The 14,834-nt window shown below is 37.8% G+C and overlaps 1 protein-coding gene across 1 annotated transcript; it reads right to left on the bottom strand.

Moving 5' to 3' along the window:
* Positions 1–329: 329 nt before the first annotated feature.
* Tim8 (translocase of inner membrane 8) lies at positions 330–14,094 on the bottom strand. Its single transcript, XM_070089866.1, has 3 exons — positions 13,812–14,094; positions 4,157–4,257; positions 330–957 (listed from the first exon to the last, which is right to left on the bottom strand). Exons 1-3 carry the CDS (start codon positions 13,969–13,971, stop codon positions 784–786), a joined length of 435 nt encoding a protein of 144 aa, XP_069945967.1. The 5' UTR covers positions 13,972–14,094; the 3' UTR covers positions 330–783.
* Between the last annotated feature and the right edge of the window lie 740 nt (positions 14,095–14,834).

Here is a 14,834-nt window from a genome sequence, read left to right as displayed (position 1 = left end):
ATTCTGAATTCACAAGGACCTTGCAAATTTGAAGGTTCAACTTTACAGCATCCAGATACAATATATTACTATAATCATGTTAAACACTAAATCAGAGAGGGTCATACAGCATATACAAATATAGAATGTTCAGATAAGGGAGTACTGTTAGTATCTCAACTAGTTTCATTCAGACCTATGATGCATGCATGCATGTTCAGGGCCCCAACAAGATTAATTTTTTAATAATTTTCTAATAAATTTTGTACAATGGCATAAAACTTGATTTGACCATTGTGTTAGATTCACTTATGCTGTAGTATTACTTACTGGTGAAGATAAAGACAAACTCCAAGAACAATAATCATTTTACTATACACAACTTCATTCGATAATATACAAACACTGTATATAATTCTATGTAAGAAAATCAAATGTATCATAAAATTAAATGTAGCAATTCTTCCTATAGATCACAAGATAAAAGATACTGCACTGAAATAGGGAATACTCTGGAGACATGATAAACCTAAATGTTGAAAGTTTTCAACTATATTACATTCCTAAGTGAGGTGGGCAACAGGCACCAAATGCAGCAAATTTTCTTCAGCAATTACAGTATCCTGATAGAAGACAGGTGTTCTTGACTATCAGGAATAAAACCTACCTGAAAAACTTATTTTAATACCCACATAGTCACGTCTAGCCAGTGCTATAAATTGTTTATAGCATTAAAAAAAAATGTACGCAATGAACTAACAGCCAGTCAGTCTCTCAATAATTTGCACCCTAATAATCTCACTCTCACACCATGCCCCCAGATTTTGAAAGGAGTTGCGCAAAGCGATTCGTGATGAAGAGAGTAGAGTCAATGAAACGGTCAACGCAATTAGTAATACAAGTCTCAGTACGCGAGTCAAGCTTACTGCCTGGAGTGCCAACACATGTATCCCAGCAAATGTCATTCATCTTGTGTATCTGAAAAATATTAATTAACTTTAGTATTTACGTAATTGTTTTACAGTCATTAAGTCAATTGTATACACAGTCTTAAGTATGTACTGTATACAGATTTCTACAGTCTGAACTAAAAGTTCTTTGATTTGCAAACCACTTTTACCTATATCATTCAATATTTTTGACTAAGTTAAATAAAGTACATCTATACACACTAACACTGATGTAAAAACATTACGTAAATAAAATCCATAAAGGTAGAAAGTTGAAAGTGAATATATATAAGAGTAAGGTGATGAGGGTATCAAATGATTTAGATAAAGAAAAATTGGATATCACATTGGAGGGAGTGAGTATGGAAGAAGTGAATGCTTTCAGATATGTACAGTATTTGGGAGTTGACTTGTCAGTGGATGACTTCATGAAGGATGAGGTAAACCATAGAAGTGATGAAGGAAAACAAGTGGTGCATCGAGCTATCTGTGGAGACAAAGAATGTTATCCATGAAGGCAAAGAAGGGAATGTATGAGAGTATAGTGGTACCAACACTCTTACATGGGCGTGAAGCACGAGTTGTAAATGCTGCAGAGAGGAGACGGCTGGAGGCAGTTTAGATGTTGTGTCTAAGAGCAATATGTGGTGTAAATATTATGCAGACAATTCATAGTGTTCTCCATGGGGAAGTGGAACAGAATTCTTCCTCCGTAAGCCATGCGTGTCGTAAGAGGCGACTAAAATGCCGGGAGCAAGGGGCTAGTAACCCCTTCTCCTGTACATATTACTAAATTTGAAAGGAGAAACTTTAGTTTTTCCTTTTGGGCCACCCCGCCTCAGTGGGATACGGCCTGTGTGTCGAAAGAAAGAATTCATAGTGTTATGATTTTGTGAGTCATAGTGTGGAAATTAGGAGGAGGTGTGGAGTTACTACTAAAAGTATTAGTCAGAGGGCTGAAGAGAGGCTGTTGAGGTGGTTTGGCCATTTAGAGAGAATGGAGCAAAATACAATGACTTGGAGAGCGTATAAATCTGTTGGGAAAGGAAGGCGGAGTAGGGGTCATCCCCAAAAAGACTGGAGAGAGGGTGTATAGGAGGTTTTGTGGGCAAGGGGCTTGGACTTCCAGTACATGTGCATGAGCGTGTTAGATAGGAGTGAATGGAGACAAATGGTTTTTGGGACCTGATGAGCTGTTGGAGTGTGAGAGAGGGTAATATTTTGTGAAGGGATTCAGGGAAACCAGTGAGCTGAACTTGAGTCCTGGAAATGGAAAGTACAATGCCTGCACTTTAACCCTTAAACTGTCCAAACTTAGATCTATGTTTGGACAGTTTAAGGGTTAAAGGCGGGGGGATTTAGGATATTGGCAGTTTGGAGGGATGTCTAAACTGTCGCATCTGAGTGCCTCTGCAAAGACCGTGATTATGTATGAGTAACCTGGAGTTTACCTGGAGAGAGCTCCGGGGGTCAACGCCCCCGCGGCCCGGTCTGTGACCAGGCCTCCTGGTGGATCAGAGCCTGATCAACCAGGCTGTTACTGCTGGCTGCACGCAAGCCAACGTACGAGCCACAGCCCGGCTGGTCAGGTACCGACTTTAGGTGTTTGTCCAGTGCCTGCTTGAAGACAGCCAGGGGTGAAAGAGTTGAATTTTTTCTTTCTTTTTTGGTTTTTCTTTCTTTTTGGGTCACCCTGCCTCAGTGGGAAATGACAAACATAAAAAAAAAAATAATTACAAGGAGTGTGTACTGTCAATATCCACATTATTATTATGAGGGAGTGATAAACCCATAGGGATTATACAGTACCTGTGGGGGGGAGGGGGGAAAGGATGGAAGGCATTTAGCCTTAATTCAAGGAACTGGAACACAAATCCAATTCTCTAGATCAAGAGCCCCCTCACCAGCATCAAGGAACCTCCCTTGAGGGGTCAATAGCCACACAAACCACTATTCACACAAATACGAGGTCAAGTTCAGTAGAAGTGCATGAACAGTACAGCAGTTACATGCAGACACATGTAGTAATCAGCAAGTCATTATTATCAATATAATTCGTGTACTGTACTCCACAAGAATACACAGAACAGTAATTCTATGATAAACATTATAGGATTTAATAAAAAAGTAAATTGCCACATGAATAAACATTGAGACTAACTACAGGAGTACAAAAGTTTATATTCTTAGTCTCTTCCGATTCCATATCTGTACACTGAAGATCCCCTATGGCAGTGGGGCTGGCATAGGCAGTACGTACTTAAATAAGGACAGAACTATGGGGAGATTTATACAGTTAATTCTTAAAACTGATTAATAATCTTTCACACCTCCATCTCATTCCTTTTCTTATTAGTTATGTGTACAAAATTTCCTTTCCACAAAGGTTATGTCTTCACAGTTGGAAAAAATCTTTTTTTAATGTTATACCAGAACCTATATCTTCAACTGTTCCTCTTTCTTCACCGTTTTAAACATCTGACACTCCATCTCTGTATCAATGTTTTATGAACAGGAATATTAAATCACAGTTTTGCTAGTTCATAATGTCTTCCTCAATAATATCTGGGATCATTTCATAGTTTTATGACCCTGAGATAACTTACTATAATAAAAGGGCACTAAAAGAAAGAATTTGCAGGCTTCCAGGCACAAATAAACAAACACACCTGGGTAGGTACACAAGGAGACAGGAACTGTGCCATGCGAGAGGTGAGAAATGCAAAGGGTGGCTAATGGGAACATACAACTTGCTAGCTACTCTTCCATGTACCTCCCCGTATCTTCAAGCCAAGCATCATGATTCTGAAATACAGTAAGAACCCCGTATCTGCCAAGGACCTGACAAATACCAAAACTGGATAGCAGCAAACCCTATATATACAAGTCCTATACATACCTATTATAAAATTTAATTGATAAATTATGCAAAATGTGTGGAGAATTATCACTTTCACTGATGGGGAGCACTTTATGGCTTCTCTTAGGCTTTGAAGAACTGCCAGCTTGGGCCACAGTAAACCATGGATAACAAACTGTGGATACTGAATCAGTGGATACAGGGGTTCCACTGTACTGTTTTCTATACCATCAATCTACATTCTTAAGTGGGGTTGCAAAACAAAAAAAAAAAAATGAAAAAATTAACAATTATTTCAGGGCATCAATGTTAGACTGCACAAACAAAAGTGAGGGGTTAACTAACATATAACTAACAAGTCACTCACCATAGACTGCATTTGTGCCTTTTGTTGCTCAACCATAAGAAAGGACTGCAGCTCAGAATCTTTCTCTCCACTGATGCTTCCACTACTGCCACTGTCAAACCCTGAAATTTATGACAATTTTACAACATGGTAATAATAATGCTAGCCAACAAGGGTTAATTTTGTTTTAACTTTAATGCACTAATCACAAATCTGAGCTAGTTCAGTCTATCACATAAGGTTTTATTTTTATTTATCTTAGGACCAATATTTTGGCTATTTAATACTGTGCAGTATTTGTTACCTTCAAGTCAAGTAGGTAATGCATAACATCCCTAAAAAAGTGGAGGGGATTGCTGTGGCCAAGATTGATGTTTGGGAGTTGGTGATGTGATGTTAAAAGTTGGGGATCTTATGGTATTGATACAGCTTCATCAGTTGCAGTGGAGTACTCAGGTATTTTGTCATATACCACTGGTTTGTTTTACCCTATATTTCTTTGTACAGCAGACAGTAAAGCTCAAGTGCCATGACCCATTTAGATACATTGGTTCTTTTCAATAAATAAGTACGGTACGGTGTGTCGGTCGGTTGTTTGAGGTTAAGTTTTCTAGGCAACGTGTTTTTATCTTTACCTCATAAAGCACCAGGATTCTTGGAGTGATGAACAAGCATGGGCTTGCACTGGAAGTTACCTGATGTATTACCACAAACAAGCAAGCTGGAAGTCTTTTATGACCTTGAATCCAGGAGCTGATGGATGTTCTAGATGGCATCTTCTTTCAGAGCAAACCTGTCTCAGCAGCATTAACTACCAGCTCAGGATTGTAGCCACCCTCAGAGATAATGTTGGCTAGCTCGGCCAAGAATTTCCTGCAGCATAATGGTCAGCAGAGGCACCCTCCCCAATGAACTTTATGTTAAGCAGCCAACTGCGCATTCTAAACTGGCTATACCATCCAGAATTAAATGTGTACTTATTTTCAAGCTGTCCTCACACAGTTTTATAGTATAATCAGTTTCCACTTTAAGGCCATAAAATGGAACCCTTATTTTTCAACCCACGCATTTAGTAAACTGTTTTATTTAGCTGTATTGACCTATTTCTCATTCTTTTCACCATTTCACAATGAGGATTACTCAACTGCACAATTCTTTCTTCTTGTACTGTATACAAATTTATATATAATACTAATTAAAAAGAACAAATACAAAATTTAACAGCAGAATTTAAGAGCTCTGCTTGCATCTACTAGGACAGCTTCAAACTGTATAACTTAGGAATGTGTGTGAATCTGATGGAGACAGACTCTGTGTGTGTGGGGGGGGGGTACCATAGCTTGTGAAACAGACTAGTACAGTATGATTAAATAAAGTAATATCAACTAGCAGCACATACACTGTGAACAAGCACTGGTCCAATTGCTGTAGAGTTTTTCCCTGCTTTTAGGTTTAGCTTGGTTAGATTTACCACATTTACTTAACCCTTTTAGGGTTTCTGATGTACTAGTATGGCTTACGCACCAAGGTTATTGACGTACTAGTACGCCTAAATTCTAGCGCCTTCAAATCTAGCAGGAGAAAGCAGGTAGGCTTACATATGAAAGAATGGGTCTATGTAGTCAGTGTGCACAGTATAAAAAAATCCTGCAGCACACAGTGCATAATGAGAAAAAAAAAAACTGACCATGTTTTTGGCTTAAAACAGCTACTTTGCACTGTATTTTTGTATGGTATTTATGGTTGTATTCTAGTTTTCCTTGTCTCATTTTATAGAATGGAAGACATTACAGAAATTGAGATGATTTTGATTGGTTTCATAATGAAAAGTACCTTGAAATTGAGCTCAAAGTAGCAGAAATGTTCGATTTTTGGCAAAGTTCAAAAATAAACAAATCATGACATGCGTCCAATACACATCAACTGGCGAGTCTAATATTCTTTCACAATTGCGCTGATATTATTTACACCATTTCTACACTAATGCAGTAGTCTGCATAACAGTAAATCTTCTGTTTTTTGCGAGAATAAAAATTCAAAGTGGAAAGCAAGAGAGACGTAAGAGGGGCCTGGGGATCTGACTAATAAACAGAGAAAACGTTATTTTTGTGCCAGGAATGTCTGTCTTGTTTATTCTGGACTGTATTTGGAAATTGGCATCTTTTGAAATTTGTGTGAAATTGACAAAATTGCTAATTTCTGACCACTTTATTGGATAGTTGAAATCGGTAAATGGGTGGTTTCTTGCACTCATTCAATAGAAAAAAATGGAGTTCTAGCAAAATAGTTATGATTTTTGTCGACTAGTACACCGGAATTGGCCAAAAATAGGGCTCAAAGTGGGTGAAATCGCTGATGCGTGAAAATTATCGAGACTAACTTCACGAGAGCATAATGCCATAAGCTTTCCATCAAATCTCATACTTTTGGTGTCATTATGATTGGGAAAAGATTCTCTGCCATTTCACAAGTAAAAATCATTTTTTTTTCGAAAATTTTCTGACCCTGAGAACAAGTTTAGGAGAGGGCCTCTCGACCCTGAAGAGGTTAAGTATCATTATTGTTTGAATGTGCACAGTTGTTGTGAATGTGCTAATGTTATGAATGAAAAGAGGTTGGATGTCCTAGACCTAAGCAAAACAAAGCTGAAAGGGGTAGGGGAGTTTCAGTGGGAAGAAATAAATGGTATTAAGTCAGGAGTATCAGAGAGTTAGAGCTAAGGGAGGGATAGGAATAATGTTGAAGGATCAGTTATGGAGAGAGAAGAGGGAATATAAATGTATAAATTCAAGGATTATGTGGATTAAAATAAGGGTCGGATGTGAAAAGTGGTTCATAATAAGTGTGTATGCACCTGGAGAAGAGAGGAGTGTAGAGGAGAGAGATTTTGGGAGATGTTAAGCGAGTGTGTAGCAACTTTTGAGCCAAGTGAGAGTAACTGTGGTAGGGGACCTAAATGTTAAAGTAGGAGAAGTGTTTAGAGGGTGTGGTAGGCAAGTTTGGGGTGCCAGGTGTAAATCATAATGGGGACCATTTGACTGAACTTTGTATAGAAAGGAGGTTTGGTTTTAGGTAACACATATTTTAAGAAAAGGGGGATAAATAAGTATATAAGATATGATTATAAGGGGTAATGGCAGTAGTTTGTTGGACTACGTGTTGGTAGATTAAAGACTTGAGTAGACTTCAGGATGTACATGTTTATAAAGAGGCCACATATACATCGGATCACTTCTTAGTTGTAGCTACAGAGAGTAAAAGGGATACAAGGAAAATGGAAGCATCAAGTAAGAGAGGAGAAGGTTTATAAACTAAAGGAGGCAGTTACGGTAAGATATAAGCAACTGTTGGAGGACAGATGGGCTAGTGTGAGTATAGGTAATGGGGTAGAAGATGTATGGGGTAAATTTAAGAATATAGTGTTAGTGTTTTCAGCAGAGGTTTGTGGTTACAGAAAAGTGGGTGTGGGAGGAAAGGAGAGCGATTGGTGGAATGATGACAGAGAGAGTAGTAAGAGAAAAAGTTAGCATATGAGAAGTTTTTACTCGAGTCCTGGAGATGGGAAGTACAGTGTCGGCACTCTGAAGGAGGAGTGTTAATATTGCAGTTTTATAACTCTAGTGTAAGCATGTCTCTGGCAAGACAGTGATGGAGTGAATGAGGAGAGTTTTTCTTTTTCAGGCCACCCTGCCTTGGTGAGAAACAGCCGTGTTAATAAAAATAATAATTAATTATTACTGTCTGAGTCTTGTGCTCCTAGTGAACAAATTACACAAGAAACTTGCCATGCCCTTAATACTGATCACTGGCTACAAATGGTGAAGACGCGAGGAAACACTCAGAACATTTTATTTGAATATTTCAATCCTGGGCCTAGTTCATTCCAAACATGTTGTATAATCAAAGTCCTAGGACTAGCCACAACTTGTTGGTATTATATACAAGGTTTTTACTAAGCCAGTAAAGATACAGTGCTGAAAAAGGTGAAAATAACAAAAGCAAAATAAATTCTAGTATTGCTGCTATTCTATTTGCTAATTCATGTGAAAGACTCCATCATAACTAACTGATGCCAATGACACATTCTAATAATTTAAACTTAAACACAAGTAAGACATAGAAGTACAATGACTGTCACCAGCTTTGGTTTTACACAGACTGGCAAGACATTTAATGGACTGTTATCAGAATCCTGCAAAAGTACAAATACATCTAAGCTAAATATCCAAACATCAAAAGGTAGAATTGATGAGTATTTGAAAAGAAAATCTGCCAAACTCCAAAAGAAAGAATATTTTGTATATAAAAAATGTTCATGCTTTTTACTAAGTTATCACGTTGTACAAGCTTCAACTGCTTTTGCTATCACAAGAAGTGCAATAAAACCATGTGCAAAAGTTTAGGTATAATGTATGAAAAATATACCGAGCATGACAATAATACAGCATCTAGATGCAGCAAGGATATGTCAGAGTTTTTGCGAGGCAGAGCCAACAAGTCGAGCTTAAGTCCAGTAAGTTACTCAATGCAAATAAATGAAAATACCAATGCTACAGGCTCAGCAACATTAACTTTACATGGAATTATCATCAAATTAGTGCTAAAATCATTAGGGTTATAAAGCAATTCTACTGACAATATGCTTATTTGGACACCTCTTCCCACAATCTACAGGAAGATAAATTCATTCCTGAAGAAACATGAAATATCCTGGTACAGTGGAACCTCTTTTTGTTTACCCTGGTTTTCATCGAATTCAGTTTTTGACGACTTTTTTTCATCAAAATTTTGTCCCAGTTTTTGTTCACCACCTCAGCTTTCATCGGACCGCCATACCATACATGGCCGCCTGCCTGCGCCCACACAAAGCATCCCACGCGTTCTGAGTCAGTCTGGCTTTGTTTCTCATCGAGTGAGCACTACCCTGGGTGTTCATCCAAAACATTTCGTAATAATCCATTATTTTTATGCTTGTTTATTGAGTGCAACTGCTAAATAAGCCACCATGGGGCTAAAGAAAGTTCCGAGTGCCAGCCCTTTGATAAAGAAGGCGAGAAACATGATAGAATTCAAGAAACAACTCATAGCAAAGTACAGGGTTGGATGTGATGGTCAGGATGTAGAAGAGTTGGTGGACAACCACAGGGAAGAGCTAACCACTGAAGAGCTGCAACACCTTCAACTGAAACAGCAACAGATCACAGCTGAGGAAATTGCTTCAGAGGAAGAGGAAGAGAGAGGGGAGTGCCTTCTTCAGTGATTAAGAACATTTGTGCAAAGTGGAGAGAGTTGCAAAGGTTTGTGGAGAAATATCACCCTAACAAAACTGTTGCAAGCTGTCTACAACATGTTCAATGACAATGCCTTGTCCCATTTTAGGCAAATCTTAAAGAGATGCCAGAAACAGACCTCTCTGGACAGATTTTTTTTGTGCGACAGGGCTCCAGTGCCAGTAAAAGACAAAGAAGGGAAGTAACCCTGGATAGGTACTTGATATCTGAAGTCCTTATGGAAGGTGATTCCCCTTCCAAACCAATAACCTCTCCTCCTCCCTCTCCCCTCCTTGCATCTTCCATATGCCAACAAGAGTCTTCAATAAAGGTAAAAGTGATATTAAATGTTCATTTATCCATTTCATTAGTCCTTTATATTTATTTCTCAATTGTTTTCTGTATGTAAAACTATAGTTATTCTCTATAAAATGTATTTTTTGTTAATATTTTGGGTGTCTGGAACGGATTAATTGGATTTACATTATTTCTTATGGGAAATATTGCTTCAGTTTTCATCGAATTTGGTTTTCGTCAGACTTTCTGGAACGAATTAATGACGGAAACCGAGGTTCCACTGTATTTATGTTCTAATATATGCACTGATGGGTCTGCAGTTATGGTAGGAAAATTTCCAGGTAGTTACACATACTGAACACAACCACTGTTGTCTTCGTGGTCATTCACGTGTAACTAAAATTCCACAAGAAGTAAAAGATGTACTCTGTGACGTAGTTGAAACTGCCCATCAAAACAATACCAATTTCATATCTAGAACTGAGGATGACATAAAACACTACTCCTTCATATCAAAGACTGATGATGGCTTTTTTCTAAAAAGTGTTTACTCAGATTTAACAGATGCAAGAGGCTTAATTAGAGCATCCTTTTGAACTAGCACACAAATTAGTACCAAATGTTGGTTATAAAAAAGGCAGAATAGTTTGCTGATATATTACTTACTCATCTAAATGAACTTAAGGTTTCAATGAAAGGTATAAATTTACTACTAGTTTTAAAGTTACAGCAAAACCGAAGTAATTCATGTGAAACTCACATTTTGGGGAGTGTATTTCTGTTGAAAATCTTGAGTGTTTTCCAATCTTAGTGGGTTTTTTAACCAATGAATGAAGTTTTCCTTGTTGAAAACATCTGGTTTGCATAACACCAATTAAGTAATCGCTTTCCTTCTCCAACAGAAATATTAGATTGGGCTCAAAATACTTCCCTTGTAGTTGTAACTGTCTGAATTACCATTAAAAGAAGGAACAATAAAGATAATTCCACTGATGTCAGTTTAAAAACAATTCCATCATGTCAAACTTAGCTTCTGGATTTAGATATTAAAAAGATAAAAGAAGGTGCCACACAAGCCTTGTTAATCATTTAGCAACCCCCCTCCCCTCATATATTTCTTTTTCTGGTGTGTATATATAAAGTACAGTAGGCTAAATACTTAGGATGTGCTAAAGTATAGGTACTGACAAATTTTATCATCCCATCCCTACTACATAAAAAATAAGATTTCTGCTTGCAAGTAGGATCAACTGCATTAAATATTAAACTTATCCAGGGAAACAGCAATAATATCCGAGTCAGTGAATATTTATTAGATTAATAAAAGTATCCAATTAATCACTAAAAATACTATGGTAAAGTTTTAATTATTTTGCACTGAAAAATCCTCTACAATAAGCATGATATTTTTATACTTGAGTCATTAATTAAAAGTAGTTTTCTTTTACCTTTGAAATTTCTAAGCTTTTATACAATATGCACAGTATTACTTTTATAAAAATCATGCAACTGTATAAGTACATTTTACAAAAGAGTATCAGATTGTGCAGTATAATCAGCTGCCTTTTACCGTTACCTTTCGGTCAAAGTTCTGGGGATTTTAAAAACAACTTCCACAAATGTGCACTTTTGGTGAGATGGCTACTGAATAAATGATTATGAATGCTTAATTTTATGGATTACCCCACCATGATGCGAGACTGCCAGTGTGGTAACAAATAATATAAAGATTCCACAACTTTCAAAAAAGTTTAAACACCATTGCACTTGTGTATGCATAATGCAGGTGTCTCAAGTATCTCACTAGCCACAACCAATAAAAAAGGCTGCTGGGCCCTACAAGTCAACTTCAAAAACTTCCCAGATTATATGTACAGTGGTCCCTTGATAATCGTAGTTCTCGAGAGTCGTAGATTTCGGAAATCATAGCGATATTTTCGTATAAACATGGGCTCGCTAATCATAGATTGACTCGCGAATAGTAGGTCGTCCGGGACGCGTACACACAGTGTGAGCCAGGGCGGCCTCCCTACCCAGCCAGTCTGGCGTTGTTTACCAGTGAGCGAAGGTCCCTTCACGTGCTCCTATGAAATATTTCATAATACTATTCCACTCATTTCAGTGCTTGCAAGTACTAAATAAGCTACCATGACTCCAAAGAAAGCTCCTAGTGCCAAGCCTTTGGTAAAGAAGGTGAGAAATACGGCAATGTAAGAAAAAATCATTGAACAATATGAAAGTGGCTTAAGTGCGGCCGAACTGGCCAGGATGTAGTATAACAAACCCTACACAGCCATATGTTCCATCGTGGCCAAGAAAAAGGAAATCAAGGACGCTGTTGTTGCAAAGGGGGTAAATATGCTGACAAAAATGAGATCACCAGTACTCGAACAGGTTGAGAAGTTATTATTGGTGTGGATAAACGAGAAACAATTAGCAGGAGATAGTGTTATGACGTCGATTATTTGTGAAAAGGCTAGGCAGTTGCACGATGATCTGGTAAAGAAATTGCCTGCAAATAGTGGTGATGTGAGTGAATTTAAGGCCAGCAAAGGTTGGTTTGAGAGATTTAAGAACCGTACTGGCATACACAGTGTGGTAAGGCATGGTGAGGCTGCCAGTTCGGACCACAAAGCGGCTGAAAAATATGTGCATGAATTCAAGGAGTACATAGAGGCTGAAGGACTGAAACCTGAACAAGTGTTCAATTGTGACGAAACAGGCCTCTTTTGGAAGCTGGTCCTAGTGGCATTAAGAAACAGAGAAGAGAAGCAACTCCAGAAAAGTAATTGGTACCTGAGGTGTTGCTGGAAGGGTATTCCCCTTCCAAACTGTAAATAATCCAATCTCTCTCCTCCTCCAGTCTCCCATACACTAAGAAGAATCTCCAATAAAGGTAAGTATTATGCTCTTAATGGTTCATTCATCATTTCCCAATGTATTGTTTATGTACTACATCTATATTTCATGTAAAAAATTTTTTTGTTTTAATACTTCTGGGTGTCAGGAACAGATTAATTGTATTTACATTATTTCTTATGGGGGAAAATTCATTCGAAAATCGTAGATTTCGATAATAGTAGCTCCTCCAGGAATGGATTAAATACGATAAACGAGAGACCACTGTACCAGCTACCATAACATCTGTTTCCCCTAGTATGTTGCAAAGAATCTCCAGGCACAAAACAGTACAAGGAACTAAATGTCATATTGGCAACAATAGTGAGGCAAACACACTGTAGTACAGGCAGACCCAGCTTTACAGAGTTTCTATGAAGCAGCAGCTTTCAATTATACTTATTCTTCATTTGTTCAAATTTTCTACACTAAATATATTCACTACTCACTATAAGCTAAGGATGAAAATATTTAAAGTAATAAGTGTACTGTATATACATTTTTTAGGCCTAGCTCTATTGCTTACCTATATGTGATAATGTAAACATGCTATCAGTCTTTTATAAGCATTTGAAAGTAAAAAAAATGCTATGTATGTTTCACTTTACAGCAGTAACCCAGAACTTAACCTGCTGTATAAGCAGGCCTGCCTGTACATGCTTTTATTGGAACGTTTTGGTCTGTGTAGAGATTTATCAATCACGACTTGACAATGCTCTAAAATATGATTAAAATGGTCTCATCATGTATACACAGATAAATATTAGGTTTATTTAGGTACAGGTATACATAAGTAAAATTAAATTAACTAGGATAACCCAAAACACTCAAAGTGACTTATTTCCACTGGGGTCCTTACTTATATCAGGGTATATGTAAATATGGATTAAAGTCAACTTTCAGCATATATACACAGATAAGCACCCCTCGGAGTGAGCAACTGTTTTATTCAAGTATAGGTACAAATAAATAATCATATAAATTATACATAGTGTAGACTACCTAGGATACCCCAAAATGTCTGATTTATTTCCATTGGGGTCCTCTTAATATCTTATTTAAACCTTAAAAGTTAAAACAGCTAAGTAACTCAATTATGTGAGACATAGCACTAATGTAAGGCTTAATGTACAATGACAAATTATTATATTCAAAAGGAAGCGCTAAACCTACTAGGGTCATACAGCGCACAAAGTCAAAGTCTATCATACCAGCTCCTGGCGAGCTGAAGGAGTCGCTGAAACTGGAGGAGCCAGAGTCGAAGTTGGAAGAGAACCCCGGGGGGTCAGCGAAGCTGGTATCGTAGGAGGCGCTGGCGGAGGACTCAGCACCACCTGACTCAGAGGGACTATCTCCAAAAAACCAGCCCATCTTGACTCCAACGTAGCTACAACGTGCGATATATAAGCAAGTTGAGGCTCTCCTCCTGGCACACTCCGGCTTCGAATCGTCTTGTGTGAAGCCTCTTGTTTACGTCAGTCAGAAGCTGACTCGTGGGAGACACTTTCAACTCTTCTAGTATTGTGTACCTGGCAACCATACTCTGGCAAAACTTCCACAATATAGATGGCACTGAAATGTAATGGCAACAAAGCCACCTCCACGTGGTGAATTATTTAAGTTTATTCAGGTATATACAAGTATAGTTACATAGATTATCATACATAGCAGCATATCTGTAGAGAAACAAGGATAACCCAAAAAAGTCAGACAGTGACATATTTCCATAGTTGAATTACTTAGCTGTTTTAACTTTCAGTGTTTAAATAACATGATGTCACAAGAACCCCCAATGGAAATATGTCACTTTGATTTTGGGGGGTTATCCTAGGTAATTTACACGTATGTTGCAATGTATGATAATTTGTGTAACTGTATTTATGTGCACCTGTACCTGAATAAACTTACTATACACAGATACCACGCATGCAAAATGGATGAGCGTTTAGTACGGTGATATATCGTTTACGTCTGTAAGATAAAATAAGATTTTGTTCAGATTTTTAACCCCGGAGGGTTAGTGTCATTACCACAGGTCTTAGTGATCATTTCATCATTTACTGCACCAGGAAAATCACTAGGGATAGGATAGGCCTACACAGGACAATAAAAATGAGGTCAACTAGAAACTACAGTAAAGAAACACTGGTAAATAGGCTACACAATTGTGACTGGACAGAGATAACAAGTTGCACGGACGTAAACGATGCCTGGGAAAAATTCAAAACAATGTT

The sequence above is a fragment of the Cherax quadricarinatus genome, chromosome 30 (assembly GCF_038502225.1).
Source record: "Cherax quadricarinatus isolate ZL_2023a chromosome 30, ASM3850222v1, whole genome shotgun sequence".
NCBI lineage: Eukaryota > Metazoa > Arthropoda > Malacostraca > Decapoda > Parastacidae > Cherax > Cherax quadricarinatus.
The sequence above is the reverse complement of the archived record's forward strand: the minus strand, read 5'-3'. Positions and strand labels throughout refer to the sequence as shown.